Here is a 24361-nt window from a genome sequence, read left to right on the forward strand (position 1 = left end):
CCCAACAGGGCTTGCTCCCCGCCCCCGGGCATGCCAGCTGTCGATCAAGGACTCGGCCCCGCCTCCGGCTCGCGGGCCAGTCTCTATAAAAGGCCGGGCGGGCGATGACGAGCCCCTGCGTCGGCGCGTCACGGCGGGGTGCGTGTGAGGTCATCGCGCGCGGGCGGGCGGGGTCCGACGGTTTGAACGAGACGAAGACGGAACCGGAGCCGGGCGCGCGGACTGCGGACGCGGGTCCTGTGAGAGCCGGTGAGGCGGCTGGTGGGTCCGGGCGGCGGCAGCAGTCAGGAATTCACGGGAGGCGGCTCCTCGTGAGCGGTGTGGCGCCGCGCGGGCAGTGGGAGAGGGGAAGGGCGGGGCTGTGACCCGGTGCGCGGCCTGGGCCGGGGGCGCGCGCTCCGTTGTCCCGGGGGCGGAGCGTGGGCCGGAAGTGGGGGCTGCCTAGTGGTGACCGGCGAAATCTTGGCTTTGCGGCTGGGCCCGGAGGGTGTGTATTCGCGGGCTCGCGGGCTCGCGGGCGCGCGTGCACGCTCGAGGGGCGCGGTGGGGACCCTCAGTGTAGGACGCGTCGTTGCATAATGGGTGGGAGTTGGTCCGCGGAGTTGGACGCCAGAGTGCCACCTTAGGCAGGCGCTTCAGCCTCCCCGTGCCTCAGTTTCTTCATCTGTAAAATGGAGACAGTAGGATTAAGCATAGAAAGGTCTCAGCGCGGTGCTTGGCAGAAGTAAGGCGGTCCGCGGGTGGTTTTTGAGTGTCTGGTAAATGCTAGGCCCCGTTTTCATCAGAGAGTAGACAGGCAAAGACATGCTTTCTAGGAGTCTGCTTTGTGGATAGAGAGTTAGGAAGCAAGAAAATGAATACATGGCCAAGATAATTTCTGTAATTACTGTAAAAGGGTGATACCAGTACTGCAGGGTACAGCCTGACCTCTGCACCTTAGTGATGAGGAACCGGCGGCTCATTGAGGGAAGTTAAGCTAGGCCTGATGTCTGCTGGTGATGAGATGTCTTGAAGAGCATTAATCAAGATAGCTCTTTAATGGGCACTTACTGTGTATAAGGCATTGTGTTAAGAGCTCGATGTAGCATTGTGTCATTTAATAGTTACATTGTCTTCAAGAGATGCTATCTTCCTTTCTTTTTCTTTCCCCTCTGTTGTAGTTTGCTCATTTTATTTTTTCTGTAGTGCTGGGAGTTGACTGCAGTTCCCCCACTGTGTCGCTGAACTGCTCATCACCCTTTTACGGAGGCGAGTCTGAGACTTTGAGTAGTGGAATGACTTGCCTTATGTTGCCCAGCAAGTAACTCCACTCCAGAGTCATAGCCCGTGTTACCCCTTCTCCTCCATCTAGAAACTGTTTCGTACAGGCGGGACTTTTGTTATGGTGTCAAAGTGCCAGCACATAGAAGGTGCTTCGAGGAGGTGTGCTTTTCTGTTAGGGTTTACCACTCGGATTCTTACTTAGCCTTTACCACGGCTCTTGAGGAAGGTAGGGTCTTACCCATTCAACAGGTGAGCCATTTCCGAGGAAAGGAAGACATGTTTCATTCAGGGTCACATAGCTCTGTTTAGTGCCACCTCCCTCCTGCCTTTCCATAGGACCCCGGGTGGTACGTGGAGAGGAATAGGGTGTACTTTATTCTTCACTGAATTGGAGTGAGTTGGGGAGCCAAGTGTGGTGGACATGCCTGTAATCCTTACACTTAGGAGGTAGAGGCAGGAGAATCAAAAACTGAAGGCCATCTGGCCACAGAGCTAGGACATGAGATACTGTGTGAAAAAGCAGAGTAGAACAAGCTAGGGAGACTCCCGGGAGAGTCGCTGAAGGGTGAGAGTCTTGAGTAGACAGAAAGGGGATGTTTCCTTGTGTTGTACCTTGCTTAGCTCAGAGAGCCGGGAAAGGGTGGGGTATGTGTTGAACTCAAGGGTTGCTTGACCGAGGCTAAGCAGTGGCCTTTTTTGTTATTTTGTTTGAGACGGGATCTTATTTTGTATCATAGGCTGGCCTAGAATGTACTATGTGTCCCACACTGGTCCTGAATTTGGAGTGGTCTCTCTGCCTCAGCGTTTTGAGTACTAGGTTTATGGGCGTAGGCCTTCACTTCTGGCTCAAACATTCTTACCAGAGAGTGAGAAAGCGCTTCGCTGGAGAGGTAGGCTCTGTTTTGACTGCCTGGAAGAGCCAATTAATTGGTTGAGTGAGTGGATGTTTATTGCACATCCACAGGGTGCCTAATCCCATGTATTTAGTAGCCACAGAGCTTGTGGAGCACATGGGACCTGGTATTAATGTACTGCTAATGAAAGAGTTTGAAATTACATGATGGTGAAGGGCCATTAACCTTTTCTGAGCAGGGGTGTGGTCACGAGACATGTGTGGCTTTACCAGCTGCTTTTATTGTATGATAGCATGAGACACACAATACCCAATGTGTATGTGTATACCCGAGCTAGATTGTGAGTGGGTAGATTGTATGTAGTCTGGGAGCGTGTCATTCTGTTTGGACTTAATAGCATTCTGCACACAGTGTGCATTTTACTTGCTTATCCAGGAATTTTTAAACAGAAATACCTCATGTGATTTGTGATTCAGAAAGTTCTTTCTGGCTGCTGTGTGGGAACAGATTGAGATAGACTAATTTGAGGGCTTGCAGGGGATCTTGAGAGGTGCTGGCAGCAGATATCGGGCACAGTTTTTAGCACTGAAGATAGCATAAAAGAGAGGCAGTCTCTTCCTGACCCCGTTTGTTGTGTGGATTCTGTGTGATAGGATGCCAGCTCTGTCCCGCATAGGTTATTTCCTGTAGCTCTCTACGAGATCCTTTCAGATGGTCGTATTGATTTAGAGCTGAGTTCAGTACACCGAGTTCAGTAACTTGCCCAAAATCACAGCTAATGGAACGGACTCCGGTGTTCAAGTCCGGGTCCTCCGGTTGCTTCCTGGCCTAAATCTGGTCTGGGAGGCTCAGCAAAGGAGGAATAATGTCAATTTTAGTGTGATAACTATAGTCCCAGAGGTTTGAATGAAGTGCTCTGGAAACGTGATGAATAATTTATCTGTGGGGTGAGGAACTAAATTGTGCTGTTTTCTTGCATGGTAGTTCACTGTCTGCTGATTTTGGGGAGTGTATAGAGTATTGATGGTTAGTTAGCTTTCTGAAAAGTTTATGTAGATACCTTTGAAGACTCCACAGTCTGAAACAAGTAGCATTTACCTAGCACTCATTTTGTTCAAGAGACTGTGTGAAGTTTGGGGTTGTGGGGGTGAGGGGAGGACAGGGATATCAGGGGCATAAACTGCCCTGTGTCTGTAGACCTAGTTAGTTACCTTTCCTCCTGAGACGAGAACTGGGTAAGGGAACTCAGTCTTCTGGCTGACTGGAGTTGTGTTACTCAAGACTTGCAGCAACTCCATGCAGGAGATGAGTGTGGGAAGAGCCCCTTGCACACTAGTCACTAGGTGAAGGGAGGAAGCTTCCCAGAGAGCTAAGGGCTGGGGGTCTCATGGTTGTTCTGAATTGTTATGAAGTTTATCCCTTATTCCATTGGCAAGCTTGATGCCTCAGGGAATAAGAACAATTCTAAATTTCTGGGTCACTATAAAATCTACTGTTGGGGCTGGTGAGATGGCTCAGCAGGTCCAGGTGCTTGCCAGCAAGCCTGACCAACTGAATTTGATCCTGCGAGCTACATTATAGAAGGAGAGAACCAGTTCCTGAAAGTTTTCTTTGACCTCCACACACATGCATATATGTGCCCACAAAAACACGCAATAAAAAATACAGAGAATGAGGGAATAACTGACCGGGAATTCAGAGTACTGCACCCATATTTCCTAGTGTTTTAAATGAGATTTATAGTTGACTATAATGATTGGTACATGTAGTCCCAACTGCTTCCAAGCCTGAGGCAAGAGGACAGCATAAGCCTAGGAGTTTGAGGCAACGTGGTAAGATCTGCTTCCCAAATAAAAAGAGATTATTTCAGAAGTTTGACAGAAAGGTAAGGGACAGCATTTTTTGAGAAATGGGAAAATATGGCTGAGAAGGCTTGGCTGTAAATACTTAAGGCCTCTTTTTTTTCTTTATCCTTGAAATGAACAGAGTAAAGTGAGCCTTAAAGAGGATTGTCAGGTGGGCTGGAGAGATGGCTCAGTGGTTAAGAGCACTGATTGCTTTTCCAGAGGTCCTGAGTTCAAATCACAGCAACCACATGGTGGCTCACAACCATCTGTGATGAGATCTGATGCCCTCTTCTGCTACAGTGTACTTATATGTAATAAACAAATAAACCTTAGAGGATTGTCAGTTCAGTAACAAGTGTCTTCGAAAGACCTCACACTTGCTTGGTGCTCAGGTACCCTATAGTTTCTAGGGTGTGCAGGAAAGAATAGTAGGTGCCAAGGACTTTGAGAGGTTGTCACTTGACCTTACCTATGTATGGTACTAGGCTGTTGAAACCTGTGATAGTAGATAGCATTGCTAGGGATGGGCCCAGGGCTTGGTGCATAGGTGCAGACTGGTAAGCAAAGCACTCCTGGTGAGCTGTGCCCTCAGCCCTGGGTTTGTGTGTTGTCAATGATGACTTGAGATAAGGTCCATTCTGTAGCTCATGCTGGCCTGGAACTGGAGTCCTCCTGCCTCAGCCTCCTGAGTATGGGAATGTTACCACCACACCCACCTTTGTTACTTCTTTTTTTGTGGTGTTGAGAATTGAGCCCAGGCATCAGATCTACCCCCTAGCCCTTGAATGAATTTTTTTGAGCAGAACGTTCTTGTTTGTGCACCAGCTTCCCTTAAAGTACATGTTTGATCCCTTGGTATCTTTTGTGGCTTGTCTTATTAAACATTTGTGTCAGTCTTATGAGGTCTAAATATTAGACTGGCTGGTTTGGGGCAAATTATTTCAGGTCATTTTATGGATGGAACTCTGGCTTATGACTGGAGTCCTAGTGTCTAAAACTGAATATTTGTACAGGTTTGTTCTTGGTGACCCTGGGAACTGCTTGCCCTCACTTTCATGCTTACTGTAACAGGAGCCTTCTCTCTTTACTACATGTTGTAGAAGATGGCAGTGAATGTGTACTCGACGTCAGTCACTAGTGATAACCTCAGTCGACATGACATGCTGGCTTGGATCAATGAATCTCTGCAGTTGAATCTGACAAAGATAGAACAGCTATGTTCAGGTAAGTACCCCCCCCTTTTTTTTTCTATTTTTTAAGACAGTTTCTCTATATAGCTGTGGCTGTCCTGGAGCTTGCTCTATAGACCAGGCAGGCAGGCCTTTAACTTAGAGATCCACCTGCTTCTGCCTCCTAGGTGCTGGGATTGTCTGGCTCAGGAACCACTTTTTTAAAGTACATGAGGCTTTAGGGTTTGAGTAGGCCTCTATATGTAACCGCCACAAAAAGATTATAGACTTTCTTTCAGCTTTGCCCATGCTGAGTGCTGGGACGTGTGGCTCAGTTGATAGAGTACTTACCTAGCACTCACAGCACTGGGTTTGATTCCCAAGGCTGCATGAACCTAGATGTGGAGTTCACCTGTAGGATGATCAAGGATGTTCAAGGCTTTGCGGTGGCTGCTTAGTGAATTTGAAGCCAGTCTTGTGTACATGGTGCTCTGTCTCAAAAGTAAATAAATGGATACAGTTTTTAGAAGAGCTTGCTTCTGGCCTACATGTCCACTGCCTTCTGCAGAGGCTACATCCCCTGGCCCAGCTTCTCACTCAGAGCTCATGTGGCCACAATTCCGGTTTATCTAGGACAGAACTGTTAGAGTGTTCTTGTGTTAATTTTACTTTTGTTTTTTTGTTGCCTGAGCTTGAATAGTGAGCCTCATATATGCTGGACAGTGTTTTATCACTGAGTAGTGTGCCCAGCAGCTATTTTATATGAATTCATCAGGTATGATTCTTATTCCCAAGAAGAAAAGCACCGAGTCAAGTGTCTGCTGTTTTGGGGCCAGGTTCATCAAAGCTACCATTTCCCAAAGAGGCAGGGAGCAGTGAGCACAGGAGCAAAGCATGTCTGTGTGGGAATTGGACAGCACGTAGGAAAGCAGAGGGAGGAAGGGCTTATAGGAGCCCTGTTACTCAGAGAACGCTGCTGTTGGGAATTCCCTTTGTTACCTTCTCTATGTATATATCATACGTTCCCGCTTTTCATGAGAGAGTCTTCAATGTCAGTAACTTAGAAGTGATTATTTTGAAGAGCTATATGCTGTATGCTCTTTCTTTCCATGTGTTTACTGTAGTTAATTGCTCTCCTACTCATTTTTGGTCATGGATTTTTTTCCCCCCATTTTTTCTTTTTATTGTGGCATGGTTAAGTACCCTTAGTATTAACCTTTTGCCCTGCTCTTTATTTATGTAAAGCAGGGTCTCATTCTATAGCCCACAGGCCTGGAACTCATTCCCTATAGCCTAGGCTGTCCTCAAACTCTTGGTGGTCCTCCTGCTTGGTTCTCTTGAGTGCAGGATTACAAGCCCATGCGGTCACCCGTTTCCTCAGTGATGTCTAGACGGAGGATACTGGAGCAAATGGGATGGCTTTATGCTCTCAGTAATTACTACTAACCATGAATGTGCTTCTCTTCGGTGGGTTATTTACTTATCTATTTTTATGTTTTATTTTTTGTGTATGGGTTTTTGCTCATATATATGTCTATACTATGTACATGCAGTGCCCATGGAGGCCAGAAGAGAGTATGGGATCCCTTCCCTGGGTGTGGAGTTACAGATGGCTGTAACCCTCATGCGGGTACTGGGAGTTAAGCTTGACTTCTCTGAGAGAGCATGCAACTGCTGAGCCATCTCTCCAGTCCTCTGTCTCTCTGTGTGTCTGTGTGTCTGTCTTTCTTAAATACAAGTTTTGTTGCAGTTACTTATGGCTTTTGTGTGGAAGGCAGAAGATAGCAACTTGCCATCAAGTCCCTCCTACCATGTGGGTCCCAAGGGTTGTCAGGCTTGATGGCAAGTGCCTTTACCTGCTAAGGCCAGTTTAGCCTTTTACTGATCATTGACCTGTATTTCTTTTTCTTTTTGAGTCAGGTTTCAGGTAGCTCAGGCTAGCTTCAAACTTGATTACGTATAAGTGTGACCTTGAATCTTACCTTCTGGGACTATAGATGTGAATTACCACACCCAGTTTTTCTACTAACTTTGGATACACTAAAGAGCTTATCAGGGTGTTTCTCTCTCTCTCTCTCTCTCTCTCTCTCTCTCTCTCTCTCCCTCTCTCTCTCTGTGTGTGTGTGTGTGTGTGTGTGTGTGTGTGTGTGTGTGTGTGTGTGCGCGCGCGCGCGCGTGCGCGCATGCACATTTGAGAGAAGGGGGGAGGTATCATTGGAGGGTGTGGATACGAATGTCTGTGTACTTGTATTTGGAGGCCATCAGTGTCGTGTCTGTCTGTTGCTTTCCCCCTTGAGTTGCCTTGAGACAGGATCTGACACTGATCTGGAGGGGGAAACTTGTTGTTTTGACTAGGCTTTCCGTCTTAGGTAGACTGACTGGTGAGGTCTTGATCTGCTGGTCTCCCCCCACCAATGCTGGAGTTATAGGCATACGCATCCTGCCTGTTTCTTAACATGGGTGTTGGGGGGATTCAAACTTGGATATTTTCCAGTGTGCCTGTATAGCAAATGCTCTTACTCACTGAGCTCTCTCCCCAGCCTTGCATGTCACGACTGGACTGTTAAGACTGGATCTGCTACAGTTAGTAGATGAGTTCAAGGATAATAAAACACATACCAGAGCTGTGTGTGTGAGTGTGGTGACGAATGCTTTTAATCTTAGTATTTGGGAGGCAGAAGCAGGCAGATCTCTGAGTTTGAGGCCAGCCTGATCTATATAGCCTACATAGTAAGCACCAGGTCATCCAAGGCTACATGGTGAAACCCTCTCTCAAAAAAACAAAAAACAAGGGGCCGGAAAGATAGCTCTGAAGTTAGGGGCACTGACTGCTCTTCCAGAAGTGCTGAGTTCAGTTCCCAGCAACCACATGGTGGTTCCCAACCATCTGTAATGGAATCTGATGCTCTCTTCTGTCACAGAGGTGTCCATGCAGATAGAGCTCATACATAAAATAAGTAAACAAATCTTACTTAAAAACAAAAACCAAAACAGAACTCTTCAAGGGTGTGGGGAGAGAGAGGGGAAGAGAGGGAAGATTGGATATTTTCCTCCAACTACTGAAATTCTTGTCTTGTGGGTGTGGATGTCGTTCTAGATAAAGAAAGCATGGCTAACATGCCCAAGTCTCTGCTTCAGTCCCTAATGGGGCAAAGTGTCAATAATGACAGAACCAGAGTCTTGCTTCTTTTAGTAAATGGCTTTTTTTTTTTTGTACTAGTTAGTGGTTAAACACAGGAGTTAACAAATACTAGACAAGTGTACTGCCACTGAGCACCAGTCCTTTTAAATTAAAATTTGAGACAATGTCTTCCTAAATCTCTCAGTCTGGCTCTAACTTACCCTGGAGCCTATAATTTATGATTCTTCTTTTTTTTAATCTGAAAAGTTTTTTTTTTTATTAATATGATTTCTTTTTTTTTTCTTTTCTTTTCTTTCTTTCTTTTTTTTTTTTTTTTTTTTTTTTTTTTTTTTTTTACGCTCCAGATTTTATTCCCCCCCTGGTCTACCCTCTGACTGTTCCACATCCCATACCTCCTCTCCTGACCCCCAATTTAAGATTCTTCTACCTCAGTTTCCTAAGAAGCTGGGATTTCAGACATCCTGTACCACCAGGCTCAGCTCTGTAAATGCTTCTCAAACATCTCCACTTAGTTCTCCATGTATTTCATGAGGAGGGCACAGGCACCTCCAGTTTCAGATGGGAAAGGTGGCTTAGAGAATTTGAGTAGTGAATTTGGGCATATAGAACCAAGAACACTTTCTCCAAATGAAGAACCTGTATTTTTCAGTCCCCACTCCCTTTTAAACGGATTTAACTGGCTGGTGCCTGCCATTTGGGGTTGATCTAAAGAGGCTGCCATTACTTAGCTGCTTCCTGAGGTGTTCAGCTTTTGGACTCTCTCTCTCTCTCTCTCTCTCTCTCTCTCTCTCTCTCTCTCTCTCTCTTTTTTGAGGGTGGAGGGGCTCCTAGTCTTTGTCTTAGTTTCATTTGTTTGCCTTATTTGCTGTGTGAGATCCAGTCTGTTTTCCCGTTGTCTAGAGGGAGGCAATAACATAAAGAATACAGTGACTAGTGGTGCCCAAGAATGGCTTTTATTAATTTATTTTGTTATAGAATAGGCTGCCTCAGATTTGTGCTGCTGTCCCTGGTCTCCTGTTAATTTTCTCAGCTTTTCATTGCTGTGCCACCATGTTTTGAAGTCCTTTAAAGCACTTGTTTGCCCTGTGATCTATGAATAATGTGGGAGTGAGGTCATCTTCATTTTCACTGGAGACTGCTTCCTCACCAGCAGTTTTTTCCTAAGATTTCTTTCTTTCTATAAATACAGTCTAAGATATCTCTCACTTGGTCAGAGGACTCTTCTCTTCCTGTGCAGATAAGTTGTGCACATCCCAGTTCGGCCCCAGGCTTTTCTTATTTAGGCAGTGAGCTGTCGTGGACACGTCATGGCATGAAGAGGCCTTTAGTCTGCTGAGCCGTGTGCTTTTGGATGGATTCTTCTATTCTGTTTCCTCAGCTGTGAACTTGTGCAGTCTTGGCTCACCATCGTGGCTGTTGTCAGGGTCCCTGTAATTGTGTTGATTGTGTCAGACCCTGGAAGTGAGTAGATATCTCTTAAAGATGAGGAATTGCTCATGGGACACAGCTTAGACATTGCAGAGCCTGGGTTTGAACCTAGTATTTGGGTGTGTGTTATGTGTGCACAGATGCCCATGAAGGCTAGGAGGACATTTGAATCCCCTGGAGCCAGAGTTAGAGATGCTCGTGAGCCACCTGGTGTGGGTGCTGGGAAGTGAGGCCTCTCAAAGAGCAGCCAGTGCTGTAATCACTGAGCTGTCTCTAGTGCCCCCACCCTATCATTTTTTTGAGACAAAGTGTTATTCCGTAGCAAAGGGCGGTTGGGGTCTTAGCTTACGGTCATTCTCCTGCCTCTGCTTTTCATGTCTTCGGATTATCTGTATATCATTACACATATGGGATTAATTACATGTGGCATGTGTTGCATTTTGAAAGAAGCATTTGGAAGAGAATTAAACAAATATAATTGTATATAATTAATTATAATAACACTGTTTGCCATAAACTCTGTATTGGCTCCCACCACTATTCTTAGCCCAGATGAGGTGTTTTTCCATAGTAGAAAGTGGTGAGTGCAAGACATAAGTGATGCATTAGTAAACTTGTGTTCAGTGCCAGGTGTGCTCTGAAAGCTGTGTGGGACGACTCTGGGAACACGTAGGTGCTTTCATTGTATTTCACAGTGGTGTCTTGAAAGCAGCTCTCTCTTGTACCTTCAAACCACACAGGATAAGCTGCAGACTGGAGTCAGGGAAGGGGAAGGTGTGTGTCTAAAGTCCTTCAGTACTGGGTCTGATTCTTCTTTATCAAACTCCTAATGAACATCAGATCTGAAAGACCAGAACAGTCTTTAGAAGGCAGGGATGGGTTTTTCTCTAGAAGCACGAAGCTGGGGTCCTGCCCTAGTAATGTGCCGCTGGCTGTGGAGTGCTCCCCATCTGCCCGCTGAGTAAGCTTCCTCACTTGGCTTTGGAAGTGAGGAAGTGTGAGAACTTTGGTGACACTGGCAGCTTAATTCAAGAGACATCCTGAGTCTGTCAGGCATCAACTTGGGAGCACTAGGTGTTGGAGGTATGTTGTAGATACCGTCAAAGTGGGAAATGTCTTCATACCAATGATGTTGACAGAAGGCTTGCTTTTATCCAGAAGGAGCCAGGAGTTGCTTTTTGCCACCCCGTGTCCAGTGGAAAATACTATTAATTTCTTCTGTTGGTGGATTGGCTATGTAGTTTGTTTCTAGTTTCTTGCCCCTCAGCAAATTATACAATTCTGTTTATTGTTTTAAAAATCAAAATAGTATTTTTTTCTTGTTAAAATTATTTTCAGCTTGCATTTTAAGGTCTGCATTAATGACCCCCCCAGCCCTCTCTACAGATTTTATTTATATCTAAGATGATCAAGTTGCATGCGCTCTTTGAAGCTTATTATTACTTTTAGTCATGTGTTTTGTGTATGTTAATATTAAAGTAATGAAGTTATTTATTTTGTGTGTGATTATATGGGTGTGAGGACTCTAGTGTGCTATGATATACATGTGGAGGGCAAAGGGTAGATATTGAGTTGGTTTTCTTCCTTGTTGAGGCAGAGTCAATCAGAGTCTCTCTCTCTCTCCCTCCCTCCCTCCCTCCCTCTCCTGCCACTCTACTGTAGGCTTGCTGGGCCCTCAGCTTCAGGTGAGGCCCTGTGACTGCTTCCTGTCTGTTGTAGGAATGATAGGATTACAGATTACATTGTATCTGACCTTTTCTGGGTTCTGGCTGGCCTTGAACTCATGATTCACTTTTTTTTAGCTTCTGGGATTGCAGATGTGTATCATAGTGTAAAGGAGTATTGGCTATGATTTTCATTGTATTTTCCAAAAGTGCTTTGAACTGAACTGGGAGACTGCTTGCCTCAGTCTCCTCCCATGAGTCCACATTGTCAAGCCACAGACTAAGGGGACTCTGCTTGCTGACGGTTGTTGGACCACTAAGGCAAGTCCTCCTCAGTTGTCTTGAAGCTGTGCTTGAGTTGTCAACCTTTGCCCTTGTCACAGCTGCATTTGTCATTCAGGCAGAGACCGGAAAGGAGTCTTCCTTTTTAACTTCTTTTTCTTCCTATCTCAGATATTTGTGAAAAGAACAGAAGGATTGGGCATGGTGGTACATATCTGTAATTCTAGCATTTGGGAGTTGCAGAAAGGAGGATTTATTGAGAGTTTTAGACCAACTTGGGCTCCATAGCAAGGCCCTATCTCTAATCAACCAACCAACCAACCAAACAAACAAGCAAAAAACCCTTGGGAAGCTTTTTACTGCTGGGCTCTATCACTACCTCTTTTAGTGGGACTGTTTTAGGGCTTTATTGCTGTGAACAGACACCATGACAAAGGCAACTTTTATAAGGACAACATTTAATTGGGGCTGGCTTACAGGTTCAGAGGTTCAGTCCATTATTACCAAGGTGGGAGCATGGCAGCATCCAGGCAGGCATGGTGCAGGCAGAGATCAAAGTTCTACATCTTCATCTGAAGGCTGTTGGCAGAATACTGGCTTCCAGGCAGCTAGGGTGAGGGTCTTAAGCCCACATCCACAGTGACACGCCTACTCCAACAAGGCAACACCTTCTAATAGTACCACTCCCTGGGCCGAGCACATAGAAATCAACACAGGGACCTAATTAATTAATTAATTAATTAATTAATTAAAAAATTTATATAGACATATACATACACTGATTGGGTCAATGAGAGTGTAACCACGTGGAATACTCCTAGAAAATACTTTTTCTCAACTGTATGGTATCCTATAGACTTGTAAGCAGCCACACATGGGAGTCAGGAGCTCAATGTACTGCTACAGTTGGTCTTTAGCCTCTGTGGTATTTACTGGGCCACATATTTTGGACCTTTGTGTTGGGACTTGAACTCAGATCCTTGAGTTTCATCCCCAGCTCCCATGTTTCGTTTATAAAGGTTGTAATATTTCTGAGGACTCTTGAGTTCTAAAATAAAAACTAACGATTCTTAGAGCAGACTTACTGAGAGGCAGGTAATTCCTGATGCTAAGTGTTTTGTTGGTTATTATATTTGTTTACTATTTAGCTCTAAGAAAAATTACTATTGTGCTGGGTATGGTGGTGCATGTCTTTAATCCCAGAATTTAAGAGTCAGGAGGGCATATCTCTTGAGTTCAAGGCCAGCCTGGACTACATTGTTAGACTTTGTCTCAAAACAAAACACTGTCTGTATATGATGGATGTCTGTGGTCATGCATGTGCCACAATGGAGAGGAGTGAGTGTATATCTTTGTGAAGACTTAGAAACAAATGTGCTGCCTCTTTTTCTTTTTATTGTTCTGAGCATTTTTCTTTATAGTATTTATTACGGTTTCTAACAAGCGTTAGACTTTGATAGTAACCTTCATTTTCTGCCTATTTTCCAAATTGAAAGTATGTTGCAGAATTTGTCAGATAAAACCAGCTTTGACTTATTGTTCTAGTGGGATTGCTATGACTTCATGACCAGTCTAGGCTCTGCAGTAAGTTTCCAGGTCAGCTAGATTTACATAGCAAGATCCTATTTCTAAAACCAAACATAAGACCCCATTTTGTTAATATATTTAAAAAAATATTATTTATGAGTATAAGTGTTTAACTTGCATGTATGTTTGTACAACATATGTGTGCCAGGTACTGTGGGCACCAGAAAGGGCATTGGATCCCCTGGAATCTGGTGTTACAGACAATTGCAAGTTGCTCTGGGAGTGCTAGGAATCAAACCTGATCCTCTGTAGGACCTAATGCTCTTAACTGCTAAGCCAGCTTTCTAGCCCTTTTTAAAGAGATTTTTAAAATTTTATTTTGCATTCATATAATCTTATTTCTATTACTTTAAATTGTGCGTGCACACTCGTGTGCACATGTGTGCTGTTGCTCATAGAGTTGTAGATTCCCTTGAAGCTGAAGTTGCAGGTGGTTAAGAGCCACCTGACATGGATGTTAGGAACTAAATTGGGATCTACTGCAAGAGCTATACATGCTCTTAACTACTGAGCTGTCTCTGGCCCCATCTTTGTGGCTGTTGATGGTCTTCTGTACAGATTTTACAATTGTGTTTCGGGTCTGGGAATGTAGAATACTTGCCTAGAATGCATAAGTCCTGGGCTTTATCCTGAGCTCCACACATAAAATGGGATGTGTTGTTTCCAGCTTAAAAAAATCGCAGCACCCAGGGAGTGGAGGCAGGAGGATCAAAAATTTCAGGTTATTCTCAGCTCCATTGAATTTGCCGTGGCCTAGGCTACATGAAGCCTGTCTTTAATAACGTTGTACTTGGGTTTGGTAGATGTAGGTGACCATGCTTTCGCACTAGTAGTATTTAGAGTGGGTCACAGTGGCTCATGCCTTTAATCCCAGCACTCAGGAGACAAATTCTAGGCCAGCCATGGCTGTATAGTGAGATTCTGGGTGGGGGTAAAGTGGTCCTCAGTGATGCACAGTCTATTGAAGTTTTGTTTTGTGTTATTGTTGATTCAGGGGCTGCCTACTGTCAGTTCATGGACATGCTCTTCCCCGGCTCCATTGCCTTGAAGAAAGTGAAATTCCAGGCTAAGCTAGAACATGAATATATCCAGAACTTCAAAATACTACAAGCCGGCTTCAAGAGGATGGGTGTTGACAAAGTAAGTACACTTCCTTTGTTTAGCTTACTTTCCTATATCTAAACATTTTTACTTAATTTTTAGTTATCTTTTACAAAGAAGTAGGTGTGTGTGTGTACATGCATGTCTGTGCATCTGTTCATGTGCATGCAAGTGCATTTGTAGATCTGCAGACAACTGGGAAATCAGGTCATTAGGTTTAGCAGCATGTATCTTTACCAGCTATCTCTTTGCCCTCCTCCCTTTCTTATAGTCTTTTTGAGACAAATCTTTTTGTACAGCCCTGGCTATACTGGAACTCACTATGTAGGCCAGGCTGGTCTCAAACTCACAGAGAACCTCCTGCCTCTGCCTCTCAAGTACTGTGATTAAATGCATGTTCCACTCTACCTGGCCTTGCTGGCCCTTTTTTTTTTTTTTTTGGATCTTTTTTTCGGAGCTGGGGACCGAACCCAGGGCCTTGCGCTTCCTAGGCAAGCGCTCTACCACTGAGCTAAATCCCCAACCCCTTTGCTGGCCCTTTTAAAATTTATTTTTGAAAGTCTGTTTAGCTCAGGTTGGCCTTGAACTCACTATGTAGCCCAGGCTGGCTTTGAATTCATGGAGATCTTCTGTCTTGCCTTCTTGAGTGATGGGATTATATGTGTGAGGTACTCTCCCTGGCTATATTAAAGTAGTTTTGGACATTTTTTCTTGTGGATTTTACTTGTTTCCAGTTAATATGGTTACAGGGAACCATGTTTTCCTCTACCCTTCCCCCTTGTTTCCTTCACTGCCTTCTTTATTGTCTGAATTTAGTAATGGTTTGGGCAGTTAACCTGTAAATCTGAGCCAGCGATTAACAATTTATTTTAAAAAGATTTATTTATGCTATGTGTCTGAATGTTTTGGTTGTGTTTATGCATTGTATCCTGTGTGAGCTTGGTGCCTGTGGAGGTCAGAAGAGGGCTTGGGTCTCCTGCAGTTAGACGTTGCAGTAAGCCACCATTTGGGTACTAGAGCCCAGGTTCTCTGCAAGAGCAATATGTGCTCTCAGACATGAGAAAGCAAGTCTCAGAACTTGCTTTCATAACATTTCATTGAGAGAGAGAGAGAGAGAGAAAGAGAGAGAGAGAGAGAGAGAGAGAGAGAGAGAGAGAGAGAGAGCGCCAGCGAAAGCCAGCGCGCATAAACACACATGAGTACATGTGTGACATTACCTTTACCCATGTCACTGGCCATATTTTTTTTTTTTTTTTTTTTTTTTTGGTTCTTTTTTTTTTTTTTTTTTGAGCTGGGGATCAACCCAGGGCCTTGCGCTTCCTAGGCAAGCGCTCTACCACTGAGCTAAATCCCCAACCCCGTCACTGGCCATATATTAAACTAGTGTTTTGTTTTAAGTATTCTTTAATCTCTACTAGTATGATGTCTAACAATCTTACTTTCTAGATTTACTTCTGTAAGAATGTACTGTACTTGATCCTGCACTTTGTTACCCTCCTCTCCCCTCCTCTCTATTTACCTCTATTTTATGTGCATCGGTATTTTGCCTACATGTGTGGTCTATGTGAAGGTGTAAGATTTCCTGCTGCTATGTGGTTGCTGGGAATTGAACCTAGGTCCTCAGGAAGAGCCTCTTCCTAACTGCTGAGCCGTCCCCTCCCTTCCTAGACAGAGTCTTACTGTGTAGCCTCGGTTAACCTCAAGTTTGATGTGTTCCTACCTTCACTCCCAGAGTGTTCACACATGTGTGGCACTGCACTCACCAGGGAGTTCCTCTTCATGGTGCAGTGAAGGTGTTGCCTTTCGTGGTGTCTTGATGTGTGTGTGACTTTGGTGATACTGGTTCCTCCGTGGTGCTGAGGATTCAGTACTAGGCCTTGTGCGTACCAGGTAGACACTGAACCATATCCTGCTCCTTGTTCCTTTTTTGTTCAACATTTTTCCTCAGGAGTTTGGAGGGCTGGCTAGGGATTGGAACTGTATGGAATGCAGACTGACTTAGCAAACTTATGTAAAGATATTCTCTCCTTTGGCAGTGCTTTGTGTTGTTTCGATGAGTGGACGGGTTTGATGTTTGCCCAAGCCTCTGCTTTGCTCTGAACGGTCTTGATTTTTCTCTGCAGATAATTCCTGTGGATAAATTAGTAAAAGGAAAATTTCAGGACAATTTTGAATTCGTTCAATGGTTCAAGAAGTTTTTTGATGCAAATTATGATGGAAAAGAGTATGATCCTGTCGCTGCCAGACAAGGTCAAGAAACGGCAGTGGCTCCTTCTCTTGTCGCTCCAGCTTTGAGTAAACCGAAGAAACCTCTCGGCTCCGGTAGTGCAGGTAAACAGAACCACTTTGAGTAATTCCACTCATTCATCACTGAACCAGAAGTTTTTAGTCTTAAAAAGAAAAAAAATGGTGGTGCTTGGGCGCAGGTGCTCCATACAGAATCACGCTGAAGCTCTGAGTAAGGAGTTTGCGGTGTGCTTTCGATAGGGAAGTGGATTCTGGTATGTGGTAGATATATACCTGTGCTCTGCAGCTCTGTGGGAGCCTCTTTCCCCTTGCTCCCAGGTCGTCTTCTCTGTAAAGTGAGAGGTTAACACTTGCCTCTGGATGAGTGATTCTATGATGTTTTACTGAGGGGCTTTTGTTGGTTGTAATAGAATTCCCCTATGCTAGCTCACATACAAGAGCTTTAGTTACGTGGGAACTTGGGGCACTTTATAAACTTCCAAGAGGTAAGTAAGTTGCAGTTAGGTCTGAAGCTGAGGACCTGCAGAGCTTTCTCAGTCTTTGAGGGATTCTTCTAGGCTGTCAGCATCATTATGCTATCCGTCTGTAGACCTGCTTTCTGTTCCTGATTTTGGCTTCCTTTATGGAGGTTTAGTGTGAGAGCTGCTTGTAGTTTGCTTTGCTGCCAGCAGGGGCTAGGATGGAGGGGAAGTGGTTTGTAGAGAGTCTTGAGAATGTTTGGGCTTGTTGGGTGTCCCGTGCTGTGTTTCTGTTGTATATTCATAGATCATTGCTTATGTTGTGAGCCCACTCCCTGCTAAAGATGGAAGTCTCTTTTTGAGACTGGGTCTCCAGCCTAGGCTGGCCTTGAGGTCAGTGTACAGCCAAAGATGGCCTTGAACTTTGTTCCTCAGCTCCATTTACTGGAATTTAGTTTGAATAGCTTTATTGATCAGAGTTCATATACCATATGTCTTTTACCCTTTAACCTAAAAACAAATTAATTGTTTTTATGTGTATGGGTTTTTTGTTTGTATGTATGTATATTACATCTGGTGCCTTGTGCCCTCAGAGGCCAGAAGAGGGTGTTATATTCCCTGGAACTGGAATTAGAGATGGTTGTGAGCCACCATGTGGGTGTTGGGAATTGAACCAGATCCTCTGGAAAAGCAGCAAGTGCTCTAAACTTCTGAACCATCTCTCCAGCCCCCTCTCTTGTGTATGCAGGAGCATTTGTAGATCAAAGACAACCTTGGGTATTCCTCAGGTACCATTCATCTGTTTTTTGAAATATCTCATTGGTCTGGAATTGGCTTAATAGGCTAGGCTGGCTTGCTAGGGAGCCCCAGGCAGGGATCTGCTTGTCTTAGCTCCACATCCCTAGGATTATAAGCTTGTACTGTTACATGGATTCTGGGGATACAACTCAGGTCTTGAGACTTTCGAGGCAAGTATTTTACTGACTGAAAACCAGGAAAACCAGCAAAGCTTAAAAAAGCCCTCACTTTTTTTTTATTTTAAATTTTCTTTCTTTTATTTAGACAAGACTTACTATGTAGCTCTGGGTATTCTGGAACTTACTGTTTAGACCAGGCTGACTTCTGCCTTCCAAGTGCTGGGATTAAAGATGCATACGCTCCCCCTCCCCTTTTTAAAGTGAAATAATTTTTTTTTCTTTTTTCTTTTTTTCGGAGCTGGGGACCAAACCCAGGGCCTTGCGCTTGCTAGGCAAGCGCTCTACCACTGAGCTAAATCCCCAACCCCAAAGTGAAATAATTTTATCGCTGTTATTACCACAAACAGTCTAGGACATTTTGACCACTGGAAAGACACCCATTTGTGTTTATTAGCAAGCACTTTTCATTTCCCCCAGCTTTCCTCCTGTCCCTCACTGATGTGCTTTCTGTCTACGGCTTTGCTGGGTTTGGACATTTTCTGTATACAAGCAGAGACTATGTTATCTTTGTCTTTGTGTCTGGCTTCCTTAGCGTTATGAGTTAATCTGGGCTACAGCTTTTTTTTTGAGACCGGCTCACTATGTAGCTCTGGCTTATCTGGAACTCACTATCTAGACAACGCTGGCCTCAAACTCATGACACTGGCTTTTGTGTCCCAAAGCTGGGATTAAAGACATTCACCACTACACTAGTTGATACTTTTTCTTGTGCCTCTGCCTCCTCTTTCCCCAAGTACCTGGGTCTCACCCGTGCTAGGGAGGCTGTGTGCTTCTGAAGCACGTCAGGCTCCCCTACCCCTGAATTTTGAGACAGGCTCTTAGAAATGCCCAAATCTTGAACTTATGATATTCTTGCCTTATCCTCCCAAGCAGCCTGACTTAGTACTTGTTTTTACGGAAGGATAATGTTCCATTGTGTGGACTACCTCGTCTGCCAGTTGATGGTCATTTGAGTTGTTGCTAATGTTTGACTGTTTTGAGTAATCCTTCAGGTGTAATTTCTGTGTGGAGTACATTTTCATTTCTCCTTGGTGCCTACTCAAGAGTTTATTTTGAAGCCATATTCCTGGGCTACATGAAAGTTCACAAAACTGCCTGTTTTTCACAAAGCAGCTGACTATCACCATAGCAACTGCAGTGTAGGAGGGTTCTGATTCCCTCAGAAATGTGTACTTTTTATTCTTTAGCTGTTGAGAGTGGTGACTATGTAGGAAATTGTGGATACTGTAGGTGCTGCCAACACCTGAGTTGATTCTTACAGTAAACATTCAGTGTTCAGGATAAGCAGTGATCAGAGTGCCATTCACAGGAAATGCTGTGACTGTGGGCAGAGAGGTCTGTGGTTATAGATTTTGGGTGATGAGTGATTTCTAAGCCTGGCATAATGTCTGTGTTTTAAAGAATAATTGCTAGATGAGTAACCAGAGTGAGGAGTGTTACATTTATCTTGAAGAGGAGCCCTTTCTTAGTTAACTTGCAGATCTCTTTTTGTCATTGTCTTGTCTGCCTTTGGCTATTAACACTGAGAAACCTGTAAATCTCTCCTGATCCCTGTAACATCTAAAAGATGAGCTCTGAGTTACAGTGGTAAGGGTGGGCTCTCCTCCTAGCCTTTGCGAGCTCCTTCCTTACGTAGTTGAGTGAGTTTGAGGTGATGAGTTGGAGGGAGCTAGTTTTCCGGTTGGGGCACTGAGTCTTGCAGCACCAGCTGGGATTATGATCTGCTCTCGATACCAGGTTTGCCTTTGATCCATGAGGCTGCCCTGCTCGTGAGTTGAGGGCTGTCAGTGTTGTATGTACCAGAATGATTGCACCTTTTGTTCACTGTAGCAGAGAGATCTCATAGGATGATTATCTCCATCATGAAGAAGCCTGCCAAAATTGTTACTTAAGCCTGCTGCTAGGATAAGAACTTCTTTGGGCAAATGTGTTGGGGTATTGTGCTGTTTATATCTGGGCCGTCTAGCATCGATTCCCTTTGTTGACCTGTCTGTGGAAAGTAGTTAGTTGATCACTGACTTCTTCTTGCTTTTTGTGTATTTGTCAGTTTTTCTCCTAATGTGGTTAGTCTTCTCTCAGCCCCACAGAGACCCATTGCAACACAGAGGACTACTGCAGCTCCTAAGGCTGGCCCCGGGATGGTGCGAAAGAATCCTGGCATGGGCAATGGAGATGACGAAGCTGCTGAATTGATGCAGCAGGTACGCCCCTCTTGTGTTCACATTGTCACTGTTGGTTCTTCGCTTCCCCATGAAGGCAGGACCTCTGCCTGATCAGATACGATCTCTTGACATGTGTGAACCTTTGGCTTCAGGGTGGGCCATGAGCAGTGGAGTAGAACGGGTTAGGCTTTCCTAGTACCACAGAAACCTATGTCTGCCTGGAAATCAATTTTTAAAAAACTATCTGTTTACTTTTATGTGTATGTCTGTGTGTCTGATATGTGTACAGAGGCCAGTGGATCTCCTAGTGCTGGAGTCTTAGGCAGTTATCCTCAGTGTGGATCAATATGGATCATAACTGGTTCTTGAACTTTGCTGGATGCCCTTGGGGTCTCTGGGAGTCAGAGAGTGAAAGATAACAGAGTAGCTTCTGGAGCTTAAGAGTGGAAGTGCTTGGAAAGGCTGCTGCTCTCCTGGGTCAGCTCTTCACAGCTTTGTGACTGGAGGTAGATCAGAAAAACACATGTGCACCATTGGTCCTCTTTGTATTAATATTGCCTTTGTTCATTGCTTTTGCACGATTGTTTTGATGTAGTCACCTGCTGGGCACTGTCGCTGTGAAGCATAGAGTCCTGGAGGAAAGGGGGACTTTCCTAAAACCTCAGAGGAAGCAGTCACAGAAAAATACAAGAGCGTAAAGAGTGGTCAGCTGAGGCCCCATGGTTGGCAGTTGACCCTGCATTCTAGACAGTCTCCTTCAATGATGAGCACAGGAGGAACATACGCTGTGCCTCTTGACTAAACACCTCATGTGTGAGAGGAGGGCCTGATAATTTGTGGGTGGATTTTTATTATTATTATTATTATTTTTTTTATTTTTTTATTTTTTTTTTTGAGACAGGGTCTTACTATGCAGACTTGAATTTGTAGCCATGCTACAACCTCTGCTTCCCAGAGGCTGAAACTGCAGATGTGTACCAACATACCTGGTGGGAGCTAATACTTTGCTCATAGTAACTGAGATGTATGGAATGGGGTTTGGTGCAGACTCCACTGAGATAAATGCCACTGGACAAAAGACATTCTCGAGTCTGAATAGAATGGAGTAGATGCTGCCGTGTCCTTTAAAAGTTCATGTTGCTTAGAACTTTTTGGCTTGTGAGAAATAAATGAATAAGAAAAAGGAGAGACTTCCCAAAACTTTTTTTTTTTTTTTTTTTTTTTTTTTTCTTTTTTTTGAGCTGGGGACCAAACCCAGGGCCTTGCGCTTCCTAGGTAAGCGCTCTACCGCTGAGCTAAATCCCCAGCCCCTCCCTAAAACTTTTAAGAGCAGTGGTTCTCAACCTTTTGACAACCCCTTTGACAAATCTGTCAGTTCATAACAGTAAAATTGTAGTTATGAAGTGGTAATGAGAATAATTTACGGTTGGGGATCACCACAGTCTAAGGAAATGTATTACAGGGCTGCAACATTAGGAAGGTTGAGAGCCTCTGCTCTAGAGGAAGCAGTTGTAGAGAAAAACACAGGGAGGAGCATAGTGTGGTCAGAAATAGAGAAACACTCTAATATTTTATAGTTGCTCATGCCACACACTAGACACACTAGCTTTCGGCCACCTTGTGAGCTTCTTCAGATGAACACAGTGCAGTTAGGATTTGCATCTGGCTTCATAACCTACGCTTTGTGCTAAATGGGATTGAGGAGGAGGTCCTCACTTGTCTGAGGTACACTGAGGTTCTTTTCTGGGGCACCTGCATTGGAGATTGGTATTTATCATCATTGCTCTGGGAAAATTGATGGTAAACATTGGAGAGAATTTCAAAGCCTAGAAGACTTTGCTTGGGCCTGTACATGTTTCTTGAAGAAGTTAGAGAAAGTTTCTTTGGTGCTAGCCTGTGGTCCAGTCCTAGATAAGGGTGATAGAGAGTGAGAGCCCTACATACCACAGAGGCATATGCAACTAGGCTTTGAGGAGACTTTCTTTCTTGCCAAGCAACCCAGGGTAAGTTGGTTTGCCGTAGGTTTCAGTAGTTGAGATTGGGCAGGGCTGTGGTTTTGAAGAGAAAGCTTGGCACTCTGGGTAGTTGTAGGCCTCTGTGAGGGCTGTGGGAGGTCAGGAGGCTGACTTTCTACTAATCAGTCAGTTTCTTCTTTGATCCTAGAAAGTGAGGATCATACCCAGCTTCTCTGTATTTGCTGCATAAACATTGGTCTGATAGGTCTTTTTTCTCCTCCCTTCTGTTTGCTAGAGTTTCATGTAGTCCTGGCTATCCTGGACCTCAGCCTCCTAAGCACTTGATTTACAGATGTTTACCAATACACCTGGCTCTTGACCTGAATATGTTTTTAAAAAGTTAATATGAAGGATTTCAAGCTCTCTTCAGGTTACCAGAGTCTGAACCCCATTCTGATACATTTGCCGTCTAGCTGCCCTGAAAGCATTTGAATTTGTAGCTATTGATACACAGGAGAAATGTAGCCAGATGGGTGTGTTAGGCTGAGAGCAGCACTGTAGTCTGCACAGCTACCGTGGAGTACTCATCCTTGGTTCATGTGCAAGAATCACATGCTAACTAATCCTGGAGATGATTACTTTAAAAAAAGTTTTTAGAGTGTCTTATGTGTGGCCTAAGTGGTCCTGGAACTAGCCATCCTCTTGCCTGACTCCTAAGCTCTGGAATTACTGTGTGTAGCTGTGTGTGTGCCTGTGTGGGTTTCTGTTCACCATCTGTGTATATTGAAGGACAGATGTGTTAAGAGACTATTCCTTGGAATTGGAGTCACCATGTTGGTGCTAGAAACAAAGCCCATATCCTTTGCAACAGTACTGTGCTCTTAGCCAATAAGTCATCTCTCCAGCCATCAAGATTTATTTTATCTTATTATCTATTTGTCTGTCTGCCTGTCTGTCTATTGATCCATCTATTTTTTGAGACAAGGTCTCAGTATATATCTCTGGTATGTATTAGTAAGTTGGTCTGAAACTCACACTAATAGGTTATTCCTCCACCAGTGAAACGGGCCAATTTAAGTCAGATTAGAGTATATTAAAGACAAGTTTATTGAAAAGCTGCTCTCTGGTGAGTTCACTGGCCCCAAGGATTGAAGTCATGGAGTATGGGGAGAGAAAGGGCACATGCAGAGAAAAAAAGAGGAGAATAAAAGAATGAGAGATAGAAGAGAGAGAAAAAGAGACACAGACAGATAGGCAGACAGACAGACACAGATATCGTACAATGCCTGGATTATATAGGGAGGAAACTCTTGGGGAAGGGCAGTTCAGGCCCTGGACTGCAAAAGTTTAAGGTTGGGCAGGTTTTGCCAGGTAGGGGCACTGAGAGCTGGAGGGAGAACTGGAGACCAGGTCTGCTTTGATATGTAAGATAAGCACCTCAGCCCCTTGTCCAGGGCCCACACTTACTACCTAGACCAAGCTGCTGGCCTGAACTCAGAGATCCAACTGGCTCTGTTTCCTGAGTGCTGAGATTTAAGGTGTGCTACCACGCCTGGCAAGATTTACTTCTTTTTTTCAGTTATCAGTTCCTTCTTTTTATTAACTCATACACAACCACTTGTCTTCTGGTTTGTTGAAGCAGTGAGTCAGGCACCACTTGCCACAGAAATGCCTGTCAGAGTGGCTACCCTGAAAACTCGCACCACACTCCTCAGAAGGACATTCCCGATGAAGTCGCCTGGTTTTGCATCCACCTTATAGTATTTCAGCACAGCCAACTTGACCTTCTTCCTCTTATGCTTATTCTTCTTGGGAGTGGTGTAAGACTTCTTCCTTTCCACAGCACCCCCACGGAAGTCTCAGCCCGAGATGGGGGCGTGGACTCCTTTTGAATGTTGTAGTCAGACAAAGTACGGCCATCTTCCAGCTGCTCACCAGCAAAGACCAACCTGTAAGGGTCTTCACAAAAATCTGCATCAGGGCGGTAGCTCCACCCTCGATGGCGGATCGGAAAGAAGATTTACTTCTTAATTTTTAAAAAAGATTTATTTACTTATGTATGTGAGTATACAGTCGCTGTCTTCAGGCACACCAGAGGAGGGCATCAGATTCCGTTACAGATGGCTCACAACCATCTAATGAGATCTGATGCCTTCTTCTGGTGTGTCTGAAGACAGCGACAGGGTACTTACATATAATTAATAAATAAATTTTAAACTTTTTTT

The 24361-nt window shown here is 44.4% G+C and overlaps 1 protein-coding gene across 2 annotated transcripts in view; it reads left to right on the plus strand.

Moving 5' to 3' along the window:
• The first annotated feature begins 134 nt into the window (after positions 1 to 134).
• Positions 135 to 24361, plus strand: part of Mapre1 (microtubule associated protein RP/EB family member 1) — a 28457-nt gene continuing 4230 nt past the window's right edge. Inside the window, exons 1-5 of one of the 2 annotated variants that reach the window (XM_032904483.1) lie at positions 135 to 249; positions 5065 to 5188; positions 14231 to 14376; positions 16461 to 16668; positions 20099 to 20220. In XM_032904483.1, the coding sequence (XP_032760374.1) occupies positions 5068 to 5188; positions 14231 to 14376; positions 16461 to 16668; positions 20099 to 20220 (597 nt within the window). In that variant the 5' untranslated portion in view covers positions 135 to 249; positions 5065 to 5067. Of the gene's footprint in view, positions 250 to 414; positions 488 to 5064; positions 5189 to 14230; positions 14377 to 16460; positions 16669 to 20098; positions 20221 to 24361 lie in introns of those variants that run through there. The other variant, XM_032904484.1, reaches the window with a different exon arrangement.

The sequence above is a fragment of the Rattus rattus genome, chromosome 5 (genome assembly GCF_011064425.1).
Source record: "Rattus rattus isolate New Zealand chromosome 5, Rrattus_CSIRO_v1, whole genome shotgun sequence".
Taxonomy (NCBI): domain Eukaryota; kingdom Metazoa; phylum Chordata; class Mammalia; order Rodentia; family Muridae; genus Rattus; species Rattus rattus.